Source organism: Vulpes lagopus, chromosome 21 (assembly GCF_018345385.1).
Source record: "Vulpes lagopus strain Blue_001 chromosome 21, ASM1834538v1, whole genome shotgun sequence".
NCBI classification, from domain to species: domain Eukaryota; kingdom Metazoa; phylum Chordata; class Mammalia; order Carnivora; family Canidae; genus Vulpes; species Vulpes lagopus.
In genome coordinates this window covers 24,750,969-24,767,243 of record NC_054844.1, presented here as the reverse complement: position 1 = coordinate 24,767,243, position 16,275 = coordinate 24,750,969, and the positions used below count along the sequence as shown (strand labels likewise).

At 37.5% G+C, this 16,275-nt stretch overlaps 1 protein-coding gene across 5 annotated transcripts in view; it reads left to right on the top strand.

The window, feature by feature from the left end:
- The window catches only part of ITPR2 (inositol 1,4,5-trisphosphate receptor type 2), a 471,510-nt gene that overhangs the window by 109,337 nt on the left and 345,898 nt on the right, over nucleotides 1-16,275 (top strand). For all 5 annotated transcript variants that reach the window (XM_041735326.1, XM_041735324.1, XM_041735322.1 and 2 more), the window contains one exon: nucleotides 8,123-8,167. In XM_041735326.1, the coding sequence (XP_041591260.1) occupies nucleotides 8,123-8,167 (45 nt within the window). The remainder of the gene's footprint in view (nucleotides 1-8,122; nucleotides 8,168-16,275) is intronic.

Below are 16,275 nucleotides of genomic sequence, written 5' to 3'. Positions count from 1 at the left end.
AAGAATAACATGAGAGGAAAGAATGGAAATAGTCATGTATGTTTGCATTTAATACACAGCATGGTTGTAAGCACACTCATTGCCCTAGATCTTTTTCTTGTATCGCCTTATTGGTGCAAGAGAGTTCCCAACCATATCAGTGGGGGGGGGGGGATAATTTTATCATATTTTGAGTGGAATAATATGGGAGTCTCAGTAAACTGTTCTTCCATAGTCATGGGAGCAATTGTAAATCACGTATCACAATTTCTGATCCCCTGCTTCTACATTTTCTTTCTTTGGGTATTAAAGCAATAATGATCCTTCCCAGAACAAGAGAGACCGAGTAATGCAAATAATTTTATGCATTAAAGATTTGATCATTACCCTTCCAGAGACAGCTAATTTATTTGTTTGTAGATAGGCCAGATTTCCACCAGATGGCAGTAAACACTTATTTCCTAACTATGCAACAGACTTCGGATTTAATTAATTAGTTAAAAACTTAGTACTCAAGAACCTGTACACCAGCATAGAATCTTATGAATGCTAGGGTTGTAGTTTTATGTATCCTTATGTTTAATTTTCCATTAACTGTGTCAGCCATCGTTTATGGTTTGCATGTTTATGTATGTATATGTATATATAAACAAATACAATGGAAGAAGATACATACCAGAACCTCTGCGCGTGCGCGCGCGCGCACACACACACACATTACATATTACAATATAAATTGTGCCTGGCACATATAAGCATTTAATAAGAGTTATTTTCCCCTTCTTTTCTTTTTTAGACTTGTCAGAATAATAGATTGTCTCTGAAATGCCAGGCATTGGAAAAAAGAACATATATAATTATTTAAAAATGTATAAGTGATGATTTTAATGTTATATAATAAAATTGATCAAAACACATTTCATAATAAAAAAGTAACATTTAAAAAATTTTCATTTATTTGTTCATAAGATTGAGAGAGAGAGAGAGAGAGAGAGAGGCAGAGACACAGGTAGAGGGAGAAGCAGGCTCCATGCAGGGAGCCTGATGTGGAACTCGATCCTGGGTCTCCAGGATCACACCCTGGTTAGAAGGCAGGCGCTAAACTGCTGAGCCACCCAGGGATCCCCAACATTTTTGTTTTAAGAAAATGAGTGTATATTAGAAATGTTCTGTCTGCTTCTTGCTATTTTGTTAGGTGGAAAGATGGAATTGTCTTTCATTTGATTGTGGTGCAGTCATGGTTTTCACTGCCTAAGTGTTTATGATCTCTGTCTCTCTTTCTCTGCCACTTTTCTATTCTGACTTGTGACATTTTCTACTTGACTCCTTTCGAGCCCTCTTTGGCCATTCGAATGAGAACTCCCTTCAGAGGTTAGTACTGAGTCTTTGCTCTTCATATTCTCTTCCTGGTACTCACTCCCACAGTTGCAGTGGGTCAGGAATTTGATCTCGAATATCCCACTGCCACTGAGGCTTAATAAATATGTCTAAGATTAAATTGTTTTCCCCATAACAGTGCATTTTCTCAGTTCAGTGTTAAAAACTTGAGAGGATGACAAACATATTTTTCTGTCTCAGTTTACACATTACAATTCTATTGACTCTCTCTGTAACATCTTCTGATCTGCTTTTTCCTTTGTATTCAGCACGATTATTTTTGTCAGGGCTGTGCTACTTTTTACTTGAACTACTGTGCTTGGTTACTTTGCCTCGTTCATCCTCTATCTCTGTCTCCTACTCACCATGGCCAGTTGAGGATTTTTAATGCAGTGGTTTTGCAAACAGTTCCCCAGTGATATTCAAAATCTTTCTGAAGATGTAAACCCATTAGGCTATGGTTTAAAAGCCCCATTGGTCTGGGCTGGCTTGGATCCCACTTTGGATCCCACCCCTCCTCTTTATGGAGGCAGGAGAGAAGGAGGGAAGTAACATGGTAACTGAAGGATGTAGCTTTGGTATCATCAGACTTGGGCTTCTGAGTGAGCCTACCATTCACCAGTGGTGTGACTTTGCACTTCAGAAGACTTCACTTGATATGCCCCAGGGGCCTTATCTGTAAAGTGGGGTGAAGAATCCCTTCTAATAGGGGGCACTTGGGTGGCCCAGTTGGTTAAGCATCCAACTTAGATTTCAGCTAAGGTCATGATCTCAAGGTCGAGAGATGGAGCCCTGTGTCGTGATACCCTGTGTGGAGCGCCCCCCACCCCCCAGCTTCATGCTCAGCAAGGGAGTCTGCTTGAGATTCTCTCCCTCTCCTTCTGCCCCTCCCCTCCATGTACCTGCATGCACTCTCTCTCAAATAAATAAATCTTTAAAAAAAGAAAAGAATCCCTTCTAATAGGATAATTGTAAGGGAACGAATTAATCTTTAAAAGCATATAAGAAGTATTCCAAAAATGACACTTAAGAGTCTTCTCTGAACAAGTCTCATTTTCTCACCTGTGTGGCATTCACTTCCTCTGTACTACGTGTCTTCTTCACTCCTTTCTTTCTCTGCCAGTTATGATTGTACCCATCCTTCAAGGCTTATGTTACCTTCTCTATGAATAATTCTTTTTTTTTTTTTAAGTCTTTTTTTTTTAATTTTTATTTATTTATGATAGTCACACAGAGAGAGAGAGAGAGAGAGGCAGAGACATAGGCAGAGGGAGAAGCAGGCTCCATGCACCGGGAGCCCAACGTGGGATTCGATCCTGGTTCTCCAGGATCACGCCCAGGGCCAAAGCAGGCGCCAAACCGCTGCACCACCCAGGGATCCCTCTATGAATAATTCTTGAATAAAATTGCCTACACAGATCCCTCCTTCCTCTGACCTGTATTATTCATAAATTATTCATTCTTATATCTCTTGTCACATTTTATTTATTATTAACTTATTTTATTTATTTATTATTAATTTATTTTCCCTTCTAGATTGTAAGGTCTTATAGTCAGGGACCATATTCTCTTTGTCTTTGCTAAAATACCATATGCCACAATGCTTTGCCCATTATAGATGTTCTATTAATGTTTATTGAATAAATGATTGAATAGCATGTTAGATCTCTCTCTCCAATGCCAGACTTATAATTTATTTTTAAGGTAAGGAAATATTTCTTTTAAAGTCCTAAAAGATTCAGGAATCTTCACATGATCATGTCTTTTCCCCCCTTCTTTAGAAATAATATTTTTTTGGTTCATCCTTAGTCTAGTTACTTTTATATTACCACTCTTATTATATTCAGAGAAGGAAAGCAGCAGTATAATTAAAACATACATTAAAGCATATATTTATTTGGTCTTCAGTTAATATTGGTGAACTGATATAGGCATAGGTATATTTGGGTGGCTTCTCCTCCTCTTCCTCCTTTCCCTCCTCTTCCTCCTTTTTCTCCTCATTATTGTTATCACTTTCGTGAGTTTACTGAAGCAATAACTCCATATTAATTATTTAAAAAAACGCATTACAGTCGGAGAGACGCAAGATGAAGCAAAATCTAATTGATAGCACCATCTTTAGTATTGTTGCCAAAGACATGAATATATAAAATTTAATGACATATATTTAGTATGATTAGGCTTTGATCATAGACTTCTTATTTAACAGAGGAGGACCCTGAGTTCCAAGGTTAGAAAACCTTTCCTAAAGCCCTTGGGTATCTTTTTCCAGGGCAGAGCCTGGAGTCCAGTTCCCAGACTTCCCTTAGGGATTGACTTAGGCATTGAAATGAGTGACCCCAAGTGGGTGAATACGTGAAGACTGAATTTCAGAAAGCAACATTGTCTTTGGATGGAATTTATCTTATATTTCAGACGGCACACATGATTTTGTGTACTACCTAGATATGTGAATTCCTGTTCCTTTATACATTTTAATTAGGATATATCATGGTTTCCTTTTTTTTTAATTTTAATTTTTTATTTATGATAGTCACAGAGAGAGAGAGAGAGGCAGAGACATAGGCAGAGGGAGAAGCAGGCTCCATGCACCGGGAGCCTGATGTGGGATTCGATCCCGGGTCTCCAGGATCGCGCCCTGGGCCAAAGGCAGGCGCCAAACCGCTGCGCCACCCAGGGATCCCCCTATATCATGGTTTCCAGCACGAATTTCCTTCATAGTGTCTGTAGCAAACTACTCTGAATCTTACTGAATTAGCACTTTGACCATAAGATATATCCGTGGTTATACATCCTGCGTATCTCTTGGAAATAAATTAGCTGTAATTTTAGTATGGCTTTTTTTTAATTCGAAAAAAAAATCTGAATTCTTCAAATTGAAATCAAATTAAAAAATGCAAAATGTTGGATGCTTGACTAAAATAGCTGGATAAACCCCTCCCAGGCACTATGTTGGAACTATCATTACTACCAAGTAAAAGTGTGTCTTTTTGTGTTTGAATAATCAGTAGGCCAGTTAACAGGAGGCCAGTTAATTCACAATCTTTTTGGCTTTCTACCTTTCACTCCTGGATTCCAAAAGCAAGAATAATCCTGTTTTGGGATTAATTCTTTTATTTGTAATTCAAGGGAATTTAAGGAGCCTGAGATATGTACCATAGAAAAGGAAAGTTCTGCCTCAGATCTCCCCAGTTGCTGGCCTAGCACTAACAGGCAACTTGGAACTCTATCCCCTTTTCTTACCCCCTCCCCTGCCTCTCATTGTTAGTTCTAAAACCTGAGAGAGACCTGTCACCTGGCCTGTCTTATGACTCTTGGGCTGGGCCTGCTTTCTATCTACTCCCCTCCCTTATACCACCCCCTCCACCCCCTGTTTCTGGTTTGTTTAACCACAGTTTAGTTTTATTGGACCTTAAAACTTGTGTATATGGAGTCATACAGTGTCTGGCTTCTTCCACTTACAATATTTAAAAAATTAATATATAATTGACATGTAAACTTTTATTAGCTTGGGTGTACAACATAATGATTTGGTGTGTGTATATCTTGTGAAATGATTACCACAGTTAAGTCTAGATAACATCCATCACCACAGGTAGCTATAAAAATTTTTTCCTTGGATGAGAACTTTTAAGATCTACTCTCTTGGCAACGTTCACATAGGCGGTACAGTATTGTTAACTACAGTCACCATGCTGGACATTATATTCTCAAGACTTACTTTCTTATAACTGGAGTTTGTTCCTTTTGACCACCTTCACCCACATCACTCATTCCCCATCTCCCACCTCTGGCAACCCACTGTTCTTTGTATCCATGAGTTCTCTTTGTTTCAGGTTCCATGTGTAAGTGAGATCATACAGTATGGGTCTTTCTCTGATGTATTTCAGTTAGCACAGTGTTGTCAAGGTTCATCCATATTGTTGCAAATGACAAGATTTCATTCTTTTTTATAGCTGAACAGCATTCCATTGTATGTATTTTTGAGATCCAGCCATATTGCCGTATCAGTAGCTCATCATGTTTTTTACTGAGTAGCAGTCCATTGTTTGAACATGCCACATTTTATTTATCCTTTCTCCTGTCACATGGTAAGCATTTTTGTCTAAACCTAATTTCTGACTCTATTTTTTGTCCCTAGCATTGTTTTCCCTTTTGTGTTCCCTGCTCATTGTCCCAAATGAATGTGTCAGTCTGTTTTGGTTGATTTTCCTGGGGTATGGTAACCTCTCCATACACAGTTCTTCAGCTGAGCAAAGCTTTATTTTGTGTTATCTTTGATCATTTCTTGTATCCCACCAGCTTTCTCTTCCTTTTCAGTACAACTGTCATCCATTAATTGATAGGCCCTTCTCTGGTCCTCCAATGACTATTTGCTTTATACTAATTTTTATTTTTTTATACCTTTCCTCTGTATTGGGAGATGGCTGTTCAATTTTTTTATGCTTTGCATCACTCATTTCCTGCAGCATCAACTGTGCTTTTTTTTTTATTGCTGCCAACATGGAGTTTAATTTTGTATTTGTGTTTTCATTTTTAGTGAAATCCTTCTTAACTTCTTTTTTATAATTCTTTATGTTTTGATATTATTTATGTAATTATTTTTGTATTATATTTTCTGCTGCTCATTTTATTCTGTTGTCTTTACATAGAGGAAATGTTTACTTACACTCTCTTGAATATGCCAAGCCATTTCCTGAAAGTTTATTTTGCATCATACCATAGAAAATATTCAGAAAGATTCTCAGAAAAGAATTTCGCCTTCTAACATCCATGCTTTTTAATCAGTCCCATGTTGTTTTTTCTTTCCTTCCTTCCTTATTCTCAGATGAGTGGGCTCCATGCAGAACCAGATGGGTTGAGTGGATAGTCTTTTTGTTTTATTTTTTAAAACTCTCCATCTTTTTTTCTCAGTCTTCAGACAAAAGGCCAACCATAGGACACGCTGCTGGTGTAGGTCCTAGGTCCAGCAGATGGCACCTCTGCCTACCTGGGCTCTGTAGCACTTGCTTCTCTCTCCTGCCCCTTTACCATTTATACCATATTGGGCAGTGTAATTCCCACATATGAAGACACTGTTCTTTCTCTTCTCTTTAGGCAGTGATTCTCAAGAAAGCCTTCTGCTATCTCCTGCCCCCTTGACTCTGTTCATTTGTTTTCTGAGCTTTGTCACATTTCTGTGGTCATGAGAAGGTAGAGATTCCGGGACAGTGGATGGGTGCCCTGGGGAGACAAGTGTCTGCTCAGGCTGACGATGCTTCTCAGCGGTACACACTTCTGTGTAGGTTTTTGGTGGCCAAATACTTGGAGTCTCTGAGTAAATGGATGAACAGTGGCGACCACAGCAAGTATCCTGACTGTGTTCACGAAGCTATTAGTTTGCAGTGAGGTTGAGGTATGCCACGAGATAAAACCCAGGGAAATGTCTGCTTCTCCCCACACACCAGCTGCTTTGTGAATACTGTCAGTCCCTCGTAGCTTTGAGCTTAAGTTGTTTTTCAGTCTTGTTTTCAGTGAGATTGGGACTTTTTTGTTTTGTTCTGTTTTGCTTATGATCCTTTTTCAGCACCTTCACTGATATTTAGTAGTAAGTCGAGAGGACATTCCTCAGGGCTACTAGCCAAGTGTTGTTCTGAGAAAGACTCTTGACCTTACATTTTATTTATGTTTTATTTATTTATTTATTTATTTATTTATTTATTTTTAAATTTTTATTTATTCATGAGAGACACACAGAGAGAGGCAGAGACATAGGCAGAGGGAGAAGCAGGCTCCTTGCAGGCAGCCCGATGCGGGACTCAATCCCGGACTCTGGGATCATGCCCTGAGCCAAAGGCAGACGCTCAACCACTGAGCCACCCAGGCGTCCCTTGACCTTACATTTTATTTTATTTATTTATTTATTTATTTATTTATTTATTTATTTATTTATTTATTTATTTATTTTTTGACCTTACATTTTAAATGGTGACTTTAATGCTTGCAGTTGTATATTATATACACCAACCAATTCCTATTAAAATCGTTAAAATCCAGTGAACAACTCATGATTTAGGGAGACACATCTTATAATTATGTTGTTTTACAGATTATGAACTAGTGATTTCAGTATAATACAGACATCCTTTTGGGATTGTGTCATCAGGTGGGAGTCAGGAGGTATAGATTCTGGCCAGCTGGAAATGCGTGGGCCAACACTCAGCATATACAGAACTCATCCATCTTTGTTGGATTGACCCCTGAGCCCCACAATACTCATGATTTAACAACCTCATATCCTATATATATATATATATATATATATACATATGTATATATATATAGTTCTTCTTTTACTTGATTTTCTTTTCTTGCGTATATAGAATGAAGATCATGATCTTGAATCATTGTTACAAAGACTTTCCTTTGGTCTGCTTTTAAAAAATGAGTTATCAGTTAATGGCAGATTTTGTGGTGGGCAAAATGATGAACTCTCTTGAAGCCTTCCTCAGAGGATGTGAGATTATCAGCTCTCACTTGCTCAAAGATGTCAACTGTTCTAATAAAAATAAAAGCCATGAACATGGCATTTTAGATCATGTCTCCTGAAACTAGAGTTTGAGGGTAATGTTTTAAATTGTCATATTTAGTAATGCTTTACTTCCTTAGGTTTTTTTTAAAATATTAAATTTAGTTGAGGATACAATAGTGAACTGAATTAAAGGTAATTGGTCTTGCTAATATGCTTTTAGTAGTGATTCAAAACTGGTTTTGTTTTGTTTTTTAGCTTAATCCTGATTATCGAGATGCTCAAAATGAAGGAAAAAATTTGGTGAGTGGAATGGTTTTTTCCCCAACAAATTCCAAATATATTGTTTATAGTTTATGTGAATAAATTGAAAAGTTCATAGAAAATTTGAAGACTAGGGATTCTGAGAGAGATTCTCTGACTATAAAAGTAAAAGATGATATGGCTGACATTATAAAAAGATGTCCAATAATGGGTATTTAGGGAGATTTCTAGCAACTTGGAGGCTGTTTACGATAGAGCACTGAAGTCAGTGGGCATCTGGGAGATATGGCAGGTCTAGGTTTAGTTTTCAGAAGTGCATAGAAGTTCAGAAAGAGAAATTGATTTATAGTATGATATTAAAAGAGGACAACAGGACAATCCTTTCTGGCTGTAAATAATTTGGGTTCTATTTATGGGGAGAAATTGAGGCATCAAACAACTATATGACTGATTTTTCTGATACTCTAAAGCATGCTACTCAAAAAAAAAATCTCAATCTTATTTTAAAGCCAATTTTCATTAAGATTATTATTATTCAGCTGGCTCTTCAACATTGTAAAGAAGATGACTTTATGACAACAACATGACTTAATTCAATAGAAAATTCTGAAATTGAGGATAATTTGATGTGATACAGACAAAACCTGGTTGATGGGCTGGATATATATACATATCTATATATCTCTATTTTAGCAATTTAGCTAGATATTTTGATGTAAAGTAGACACAGCCTATAATTTAATTTTCTTAGGAGCTTAGCAGTCTCTTTTGGAATTGCTAGAATTATTACTGCATCATTCAAAATTCTACCCTTTGACAGAAAGGGTTGGAATATTTAATTGAAATGACTACCGCCTTTATATTGGTTCTCATCTTTATGTTTTACAAGGATATTGATACGGGGAGGTGAATCAAATCAGAATTTCTGGATCTGAGTCAATCCTATTTGACTTCTTTCTCTATCTGACTATCAGGTTTACAATAGAAATAAAGCTGAAGTATCAAGTCATTAGCCCAAAGAAAACTTTAATTTGTGTCAAAATGTTCCTAACCATAGAAATAGGCTTGTTAGATCAATTGGATCCCTCATTTCTAATTCAGTTTTATCCCCCTGTGTGGACTCTTCTCCTTGGTTTTCAAAGAGCTAGCCCAGGATTGTTGGGTTCTTATTTTCCTATGATTTAGAAAAATGCCATCCATAACCATATTTAAAAGTTTTTTTTTTAAGATTTTATTTATTTATTCATGAGAGACACACACACACAGAGGCGCAGAGACAAAGGCAGAGAGAGAAGCAGGCTCCATGCAGGGAGCTTGATGTGGCGCTGGGTTCCGGGTGTCCAGGATCATGCCCTGGGCCAAGGGTGGTGCTAAACCACTGAGCCACGTGGGCTGCCCCATGTTTAAAAGTTGAGTCTTCGGTTCTTATATACTTACTGGTCAATGGTCTCTAGCCAAAGACCACCAGGAACACACCTGTTCTTTAACAAGTGGAATTAATTACACATTGTACTTATATCCCTGGAAACTGTGGGGCCTCTCAGAGGGTGTTAGAAGGAACCTGTGGTAGGATTTGGGCTTGTATAAGATGATTTTGGGGAGGATTTAAGGAAGTGGGGTGTACTGTGGATAGGAATGCTGTCAGGAAGAGGAAATATCTTTAATACATTTTATCTATGGGGAGGGCAGATGAGAGCCAGGCCAAGGTTGTTAGTGCTAAAGAAGAAGCACTCATCCTAAGTAGTTTTTATGGCTTGAACGACATTCACATTTTGTCAGTGTTCAGACATGATTATGGAGTGGTTTTTTTTTTTTTTTTTTTTTTTTTTATCCATCCTAGTTAGGGGCAGCCTTGTTGGATGTGATGTTCTGTGAAATCATTCATGTTCAGAGGAGGACCCTGTGGCCTGTCTCTGAGAGTCAGGGTGCCCCTGGCAACACTGAACCTGCTGGATCATACCAGGCCAACTGTCAGATATCCAGGGTTGCTTTTCTCTTTCTCAAGGTCGTTTTTTATGATACTTTATATGACTTCTTCAGCCTTGTATAGAGCCAAGGGAGTTCTACTTCTAGCACCACCATTAACTTGTGTGGCCTTGCGCATGTCAGATAGCCTTCTCGAGACTGTTTCCTACTTGAATGATGAGATGAGGATGTTTGCCCTATGTACGTTACCTATGTACCATGAGGTTAAAATTCAATCAGATAAAGGGAAACTTTTTGAATAAAAGATGTTAGTAGGCTAAAAATGTATGTTGTTTCTATTAAAAGGGCATCACATCAGAGCTTCAAATCGTGCAATTGAATTACATCTCTGCTTATCTCCTTTCAGCTACATACTATTTGGTGATGCTACTGATGTTTCTGGGCAGAGCTGAGTAGGAGAGATAGAGTATGAAGGTTTATGGACAGCTTGGGGAATATAAGTAATGAATCAATGGTGAAATTTGCTGTTTGTGTCCATCAAGCTTTTACTTAGACTTCATTTACTCTGTTTCTTACCTGAATAATGATGAGGATGTTTGCCCTGTGTACGTCACCTATATGCCAGAGGTTAAAATTCAATCAGATAAAGTAATGAATCCATGGTGAAATTTGCTGTTTGTGTCCATCAAGCTTTTACTTAGACTTAATAGACTTTTTCCCTTTATATTCTGAAATACAAGTTCTTCATTCACCTAAAGGTGAGAAAGGGCACTTTTCTGCAAGGCAGTTGTTATCAGCAGTACTTTAATTGCATGTAACACAGGTGGGTCTGCTTTGCTGTAGAAGTGTATAGCTGGATCTCATCTGCCATCTCAGAGAGAGATCCAACTGGAGACATTTGATTTATTTTTTTTTCTTAGTCCCTAACTTGAAAGTAAATAAAACTGAAAATATGGAACAGTAAAGCTAACAATATGGCTTCTCATTTTATAGACCGTTTGCCACCTAGCAATAATTATGTTTCTGTCTAAAAAAGAAAACAAAAGAGCATTTAGAGCTTAGCCTGTGAAAAATGAAATCAATTTCCCCAAACAGAATGCCATCTCACCTCAGATCTGGGTTCCAGTAACACTGAGTTCACTGTGACCATGCTAATTATTTTTCTTTCCAAATTTTCCCTTATGTTGTCTATTTAATACCCAGTTAATATTTTTCCTGTAATTTAGAAACCTTTATCAAAATGTTGCCTTCCATTTTTGAAGTCTCAAAGGTTAATGCATGGTGCCACTGAAATGAGGTGGTGTGTGTCAGAGCTCCCATTAAGACCCAAATTGCTGTATTTATTCTACAAAGGAGCCTATTATTTCCAATCTTACAAATGTACAGCATCCACAGGGACCCTGTAAACATTGGAACTGTGTCAAGCCCAGCTGGGAACCTGACAGTCATTAGTTTCTTCTTCTTGAAAGGCTGCATCTTTTCAAATGGCTCTTTGAAGGGGATTTTTTTTTTTTTGAATAACACCACCCATTTTCACATTACCATATTGATGTGGAATGTGATCTGATTTTTCAAGGGAGTGCCTTTTGTCTATGCTGGGGATTCTCAACCTCAGCAATATTGAGATTGTGGCCCAGATAATTCTTTATTGTGGGGGACTGTCCTTTGCACTGTAGTGTGTTTAGCAGATCCATGGACTCTGCTCACAAGATGCCAGTTGCGGTCTTCTCTGACCCCTGTTGTGGCAACTAAAAATGCACCTGGGAATTGCTGAATGGCTCCCTGGGGTCCAAACTCTCTGCCTATTGAGAACCGCCAGTCTTTGTTCATAGGCATATATCAATAGCAGTGTTCTAGGAACCATGATACTTGGCTGAAATGTATTGGAAAATTCTATTTTATAGATCTTTTTTTGGGGTGTTGGGGGACCAGATTATGAACAAAGACTCCCAAATTTCCTTGAATATATACTCTATATTCATCAGTGGTAAGGTTATAAGGGAAAGAAAGAAAAAAAGGGTCATAGGAGGAATGAATTTAAGAGTAACAGATTCTTAAGAAACTAGCCAAGAGAAGTGTCTGCAGCTTTAAATGGCAGGGTTATGTCTGTTACATAAAGTCAGCAGTGTGAAGCCCTGGAGGGGCTGCACATCATTATGCTGCCTTGGCTGTGGCCACACACAGGTCTGCATCAGCCCTGAAGATGCATACATTCTTTCTTACAGAATGTCTCTGGCTCCTAACAACAGAATTGCAACGTGATGTCTCTGCTAAAAATTCGATGACTCACAAATGAGTCAACAGAGAAGGTGTTACAGGAGGCTAACTGCTGTGCCTCCACTGGCAGGCCCCAGGACAGGCAGGAGAAGCCAGGCAAGCCGTTCGTTTACTCGGCTGTTTTCTCATAAGGGGATTTTTGACTTGTATAACCCGAGAGGCTGTGTGCATTTCCTTCCAAGCAAAAATGCCAGTTTTATAAGAGCTCAGCAGACTAGGTTAACATTCCGAGGCTCTGCGTTCCCTAAATTGAGTGTTTTGGATAGCTAGCTGATATTAAATCTAACACCTGTTAAGCTCTGCTATACCTTAAATGTATTTTTGCAATGCAAAAAGGGAGGGCATTTCGCTTCTGTAATTCTGTGCCGGGAACTGGTGTTTTAGTGTCTTTTCTTACTTACAAAAAAATAAGGGTTTATAAACAAAAGCCACAGGCACACAATTTTGAACAGAACTGCCTTCATATTATAGAAATATAATATTGATTTTTCTTATAGATTGAAGCTTGATCCATACATTTAAACAATTGTATATTTATAGCTCATCATTCATGTTTTATTGTTTACAAAATTTGAGAGGCTGTCTTGGAATTTACTGTTGAACTATTTATGAAGGAGAGTTTGTTAAGCAAATTAGCATAGATTAACAGTAAAATATACACAGCAATGCTTTAAAAAACTGCTAAAGATGTTAAAAGTTCTTTTCACACATAAACAATTGTTTTATTACTTACAAATGGATCTTATCTATCCATTAAAGCTCCCCCCTTCCGCCCTGGGGGACCTAAGCAAATTATTTAGGGGGGTAGTTGTACATTCCACTTTATCCTATGTAATTAAAATTAAACCACAGTTCTTAAGTAGTATGAGTAATTCAGAGTGACCTCTTTTAATTAGCCCTAATAAGCAAGGTTTTTCTATGTTTGGAAAACATTTTTATTATTCATTATCAAAGTGTCAAAATAGAGAGGTTCCTGACTACTCTTGTTAGGAACCCATGTATTACCAAAGGGGATGGTGTAGGAGGACAATCTAGGAACCTGAATCTGCTTTCTTTTTTAAGTCTAGAAAATGTGTTTTATGAGCATTTCCAAAGGAGAGTATATACAGTAGGATTGACTTGTACTAAATGAACTCTCAAGTGATGATGTATAAACCACAATGCCAACTTTCAGTTGCTAAGTAAATATGAATTGTTGGGTCAGTTAGTGCATTTTCCTTGAAGGAAAATCTGTAGCAAAAGCTGAGTTATAATTAGAAGATTGGTGTGCAGGAGGCTCAGGAAATTAGAAGACACATATTCTTTTTAGGAATATGATATTTCTCTAAAAAGACCAGAATATTAATTTTTTGCATCTGCACTAGCAGTGATGAGAGAAACTGTCAAATTTTGTTCACCAAGTCTCTTATTTATTTAGGTTACATGTTCATCTTCTGTTAATAAAGCCTTTCTCCAAACATGGTTCATTATAATTGATTAAATTTTATTTTCCTTAATTAAAGTCATATTTTAATTGTGCCTTTCTAATAATCTACTGAAGCCACTTGTTCTCAAACCCCTTTGCCTACATACTTGAAAAATCCTTTGGGTTATTTCTACAATTGACTGATCTTGTCCATTATTTCTGTGTTCCTACATTATGAGGCAGTCTTCTCTCACATGTATTAATTAATATTCATTATGTTGGTGGTTCTTTCTTTTGGCTGCAATAGCATTGTAGAGTCTAAAAAACAAGCTCTTTAATGGTATTTCTTTGTGACTACAATATTCCTGGTCTGTTTCTCTTCAACTCTTCATCTTATGAGGGTATAACTAAAGCAAACTTTCTCTTCTTTCTTTTAGAATTATCACTTCCTCTTCTTAAACCTTCTCCTTTCTCCTCTCTTGATTTTCTTCTTCATCATAGTCATTATCATTTTTAAAAATATTTTATTTATTCATTCATGAGAGACACAGAGAGAGGAAGAAACAGAGGGAGAAGCAGATGCCCTGTGGGGAGCTTGATGCTGGACTCAATCCCAGGATCCTGGGATCATGACCTGAGCCGAAGACAGATGCTCAACCACTGAGCCACCCAGATATCCCAGTCATTATCATTTTCAATATTCAGATGTCACCACCATTTTTACCAGAGAGAAGGAATTCCTCATTGCAAATGGTATTCTCCTAAGCCCTGTATAAGAGGATTCTGTAGGGGTTCTTGAGACTTTCTTGGCTTCAGCTATTTGTGGTCTGATAGAAGTGTGGTTCTTGTGTCACCATTATGTTCCAGGGAAAACTGCTGCTTTGCCATCTATATCTTAGTGTAACATCTGAATTTTCATGTTAAGCTACATGGCAGACATCAATGAAACAGCATACTTCTGACTTTTTTCATTCTTTTGTTCCTTCCATTTTTTCCTTCCCCCCTTTCCTTCCTTGTTCCTTTTCCCTCCCTGTCTCTTCCTCCCCCCTTCCCTCCCTTCTAGCCTCTCTCCCTCCCTTTCTGCCTTCCACAAATTTATTGATTCACATACCATAAAATTCTCCTATTTAAAATATATAAATCAGTGGTTTTTAATACATTCATAGAACTCCAAAATTATAGCCACTATCTAATTCTACAACATTTTTCTTACCTGTAGAAGAAAGCCTAAATCCATTAGCAGTCACTCCCCATCTTCCCCTCCCCCAGGCCCTGGCAGCCATGAATTACTCTATGGATCTGCCTATTCTGGACATTTCATATATAGGCTCATACAATATTTGGCCTTTTGTGTCTGGCTTCTTTCACTTAGCATAATATTTTCAAAGTTCATGCATGCTGCAGCATGTATCTGTACTTCATCCCTTTTATGACCAAAGAATATTCTATTGTGTGCATATACTACATTTTGTTTATCCGTTCATTATTTGATGGACATTTGGATTGTGTCCACATCGTGGCTTTTATAAATGCTGCTGTGAACGCTTATGGACAAGTTCTGGTGTGGAAATATATTTTCATTTTACTTGGATAGATACCTAGACTTAGAATTGTTGGTTATATGCTTAACATTTGACAAACTGTCAAACTCTTCTTAAATGGTCACATCATTTTATGTCCTCCCAATACATGACCATTACAATTTCTCTGCATTCTCACTGATACTTATTATTATCTGTCTCTTTGGTGATAGCTGTCCTAGTGCATTTTACTAATTAGTAATGATGTTGACCATCTTTGCATGTGCTTATTGGCCATTTGAATATCTTCTATGACAAAATGTCCATGTCTTTTGCTCAATTTTTAATTGGGTTGTCTTTATTATTGAGTTGTAAATGTTCTATATATTTTCTGGATATAAGCCTCTTATCAGGTATATGACTTACAAATATTTTCTCTCATTCTGGTGTTGCTGTTTTGTTTTGTTTTTTAAATAGACATTATTTTTTAGGGCAGTTTTAGGATCATAGCAAAATTCAGTGGAAAGTACACATTTCCATATACCACTGCTACCACACAAGCACAGCCTCTCCCATATCAACATTTGGTGCCAGAGTGGTACATTTATTACACAGATTAACCTACTTTAACATATTATTACCATCCCAAATCCATAATTTATATTGGGGTTCACTCTTGGCATGGTACATTCTCTGAGTTTTGATAAAAGTAGCCACCATTTGACATCTATTCTTTATTATAATATCATCCACTGCTCCACTGCTTTAAAAATCCCATATGCTCGGCCTTTTCATTCCTTTCTCCTCCCTACTCCCAGGCAACTATTGATCTTTTTGTTGTCTTTATGGTTTTGCCTTTTTTGGAATGGAATCATACAGTAGGTAGTCTTTTCAGATTGGCTTCTTTCATTTGGCAATATACATTTAAGGTTCAGTGATTTCTTTGTGGCTTGATAGCTCATTTCTTTTTAGCATTGAATAATATTCCATTGTCTGGATGTCCCACAGTTTGTTTACCC